General features: G+C 39.3%; 1 protein-coding gene across 1 annotated transcript in view; it reads right to left on the bottom strand.

Moving 5' to 3' along the window:
• Positions 1–232: 232 nt before the first annotated feature.
• psma4 (proteasome 20S subunit alpha 4) overlaps positions 233–2,030 on the bottom strand; it is a 4,559-nt gene continuing 2,761 nt past the window's right edge. Inside the window, exons 6-9 of the mRNA XM_024294866.1 lie at positions 1,084–1,172; positions 877–1,007; positions 568–691; positions 233–475 (exon numbers count right to left, since the gene is read on the bottom strand). Coding sequence (XP_024150634.1) covers positions 321–475; positions 568–691; positions 877–1,007; positions 1,084–1,172 — 499 coding nt within the window. The 3' untranslated portion in view covers positions 233–320. The remainder of the gene's footprint in view (positions 476–567; positions 692–876; positions 1,008–1,083; positions 1,173–2,030) is intronic.

The raw sequence follows: 2,030 nt of genomic DNA, 5'->3' as shown, positions 1-2,030 counted from the left end.
AAAAAAAACTTTTATTTTGCCTTCAGGAAGTACAGATGGATCACATTTTGGATTTTTCCTTCAGTGTTCCAAAGTTTTTTGACACCATTCTAGATATACTAATCATCAGACTGCACAGGGGAATAAAATGGTTTGTAATCTCATTAAAGCATTTGTGTTAAATGTTTCTCTAGTGCGTATAAACCAGCTCTGCCTGAGGGAGTTCAGGTACTACAGACAAACTCAGACCACGTCCACCAGCTTAAACTTTTATTGTAAAACAATTCAATGCAGGATTTGCTGAAACAAACAAATATGGGGAGTGATGTCGGGGGTGATTTCTATTTGTCTTTCTCCTTCTGCTCTTTCTCCTTCTTGTCTTTCTCAGCCTTGGCCTCCTCCGCCTCGTGCCGCTTAATGAGTTCCTCCACTTCCTTCTGTTTCAGAACCTTGATTTTGGTTTTCCCATCTTCTCGTGTCAAAGTGGCAATCTCCACTGCAAGAGCCGAGAGGTCAGTTTGGGTTGTTGGAAAAGAGCTCCTAACATGTTCATCATAAAAGAAACCAAATCCTCATCTGGACAATTACCTTTCTCTGCAGAGAGTTTGCTAACGTCCATCGTTTTATTGAGGACCTTGACGGCCAAAGCGAGAGCAGAGGACAGAGTCATCTCTCCCTCTTTGTAGTCTTGCTTCAACATGGAAACTGCAGCCTGAGACCAAAAAGCAGAGACAGAATGATAAGAAATGGCATTTTCATAGCTAGATGTTTATATCAGTTAGAAACAGCCTCCTCCTTTTACCCTAAATGCTTCAAAAGTGAAGCGACTACAGAAGTTAAATCAAGGGAATACGACATGTTCTCCTCAGTTAGCACCTATTTAAATTTCAGACTTACAGCGCTGTTGTTGCCGATACAGGTTGCCTTCCAGCCTCCGTAGTTTCCGCTGGGATCGCTCTGATACAGCTGGAAGCCGTAGTGTTTGTCCCAACCCATGTACAGCAGAGACACACCAAAGGGCCTCTTCCCTGTTAAACAAACATAAATTCTACTTGTGAACTCTGTCTTTTTTAACAGCATGAGTAGGACCGGTGAGCTGCTCACCTCCAAACTGTGTGTATGCCTGTTTGATGTCACACAGGGCGGTGACCAGCTGTTCACATGGGATCGGCTCCTGATACTGCAGCAAATATCTAAGAGACAAAAAATAAAGTCACCATCTTTGGATGAAAAGGAAAACAATGTGGTCCTGGAGCACTGACAAAATTGATCTCTGACGAGGTCTAAATGAGGAAACAATTTCCAAAACTAAACATAATTATTCAGATGAAGCCAGGTCTAAAAAACACATCTTTAATTCTAAAATGAATGTAAAAGCTATAATTTGCATGATTACTTAATGAAATCTAAACAAAACCATAATAAAATGTAAAAGCATAAAAACTTGAGATCACTTAACTAATGCATTTTAGTAAGTTCTAATAACAGTACAACTAGAGAAGAATGAGAACTAAAAGACACAATTTTGGTTAATTATCGGTAAATACGAAATGTAAAAATCTTCAACTTTCAAGAAGATATAGTAGAGGGACAGAAAAAGCCACATTGCTAGTTGCCCTATTCCAAACTATAGCTTAGTCTTGCTCATCACTTGTGATGTGTCACAACAAAGGTGTGGAGGGAGGTTCCCTGACTTCAACAGGTACAGCGGTCCCTCACTACATCACGGTTCACCTTTCACAGTCGATTCAAGGTCCTCATTAGCTGTTGATCTTCTCATGTTCTTGTACAGAATGCATTCAGCTCACCAAATCTACAGAAATCTTTTGCTCGGGAGCAGGTATTTACTTTCATTCTATAACCCAGGACTCATCAGTATATACTGTATTTTTCTTTAAACTTTGAGTTTAAACAAGAAAAGAAGTGTGTGAAAATGTTCATGTCTATGTGAAAAAGTGTATAAAGTGAGTAGTAAGGCCTTAAAACATCTACAATCAAACTTCACAGATTACATTTATCACAGGTTATTTTTAGAACGTAACCTTGTGATA

The sequence above is a fragment of the Oryzias melastigma genome, linkage group LG3 (assembly GCF_002922805.2).
Source record: "Oryzias melastigma strain HK-1 linkage group LG3, ASM292280v2, whole genome shotgun sequence".
In the NCBI taxonomy this organism is placed as follows: domain Eukaryota; kingdom Metazoa; phylum Chordata; class Actinopteri; order Beloniformes; family Adrianichthyidae; genus Oryzias; species Oryzias melastigma.
This window is presented reverse-complemented; position numbering and strand designations above follow the sequence as displayed.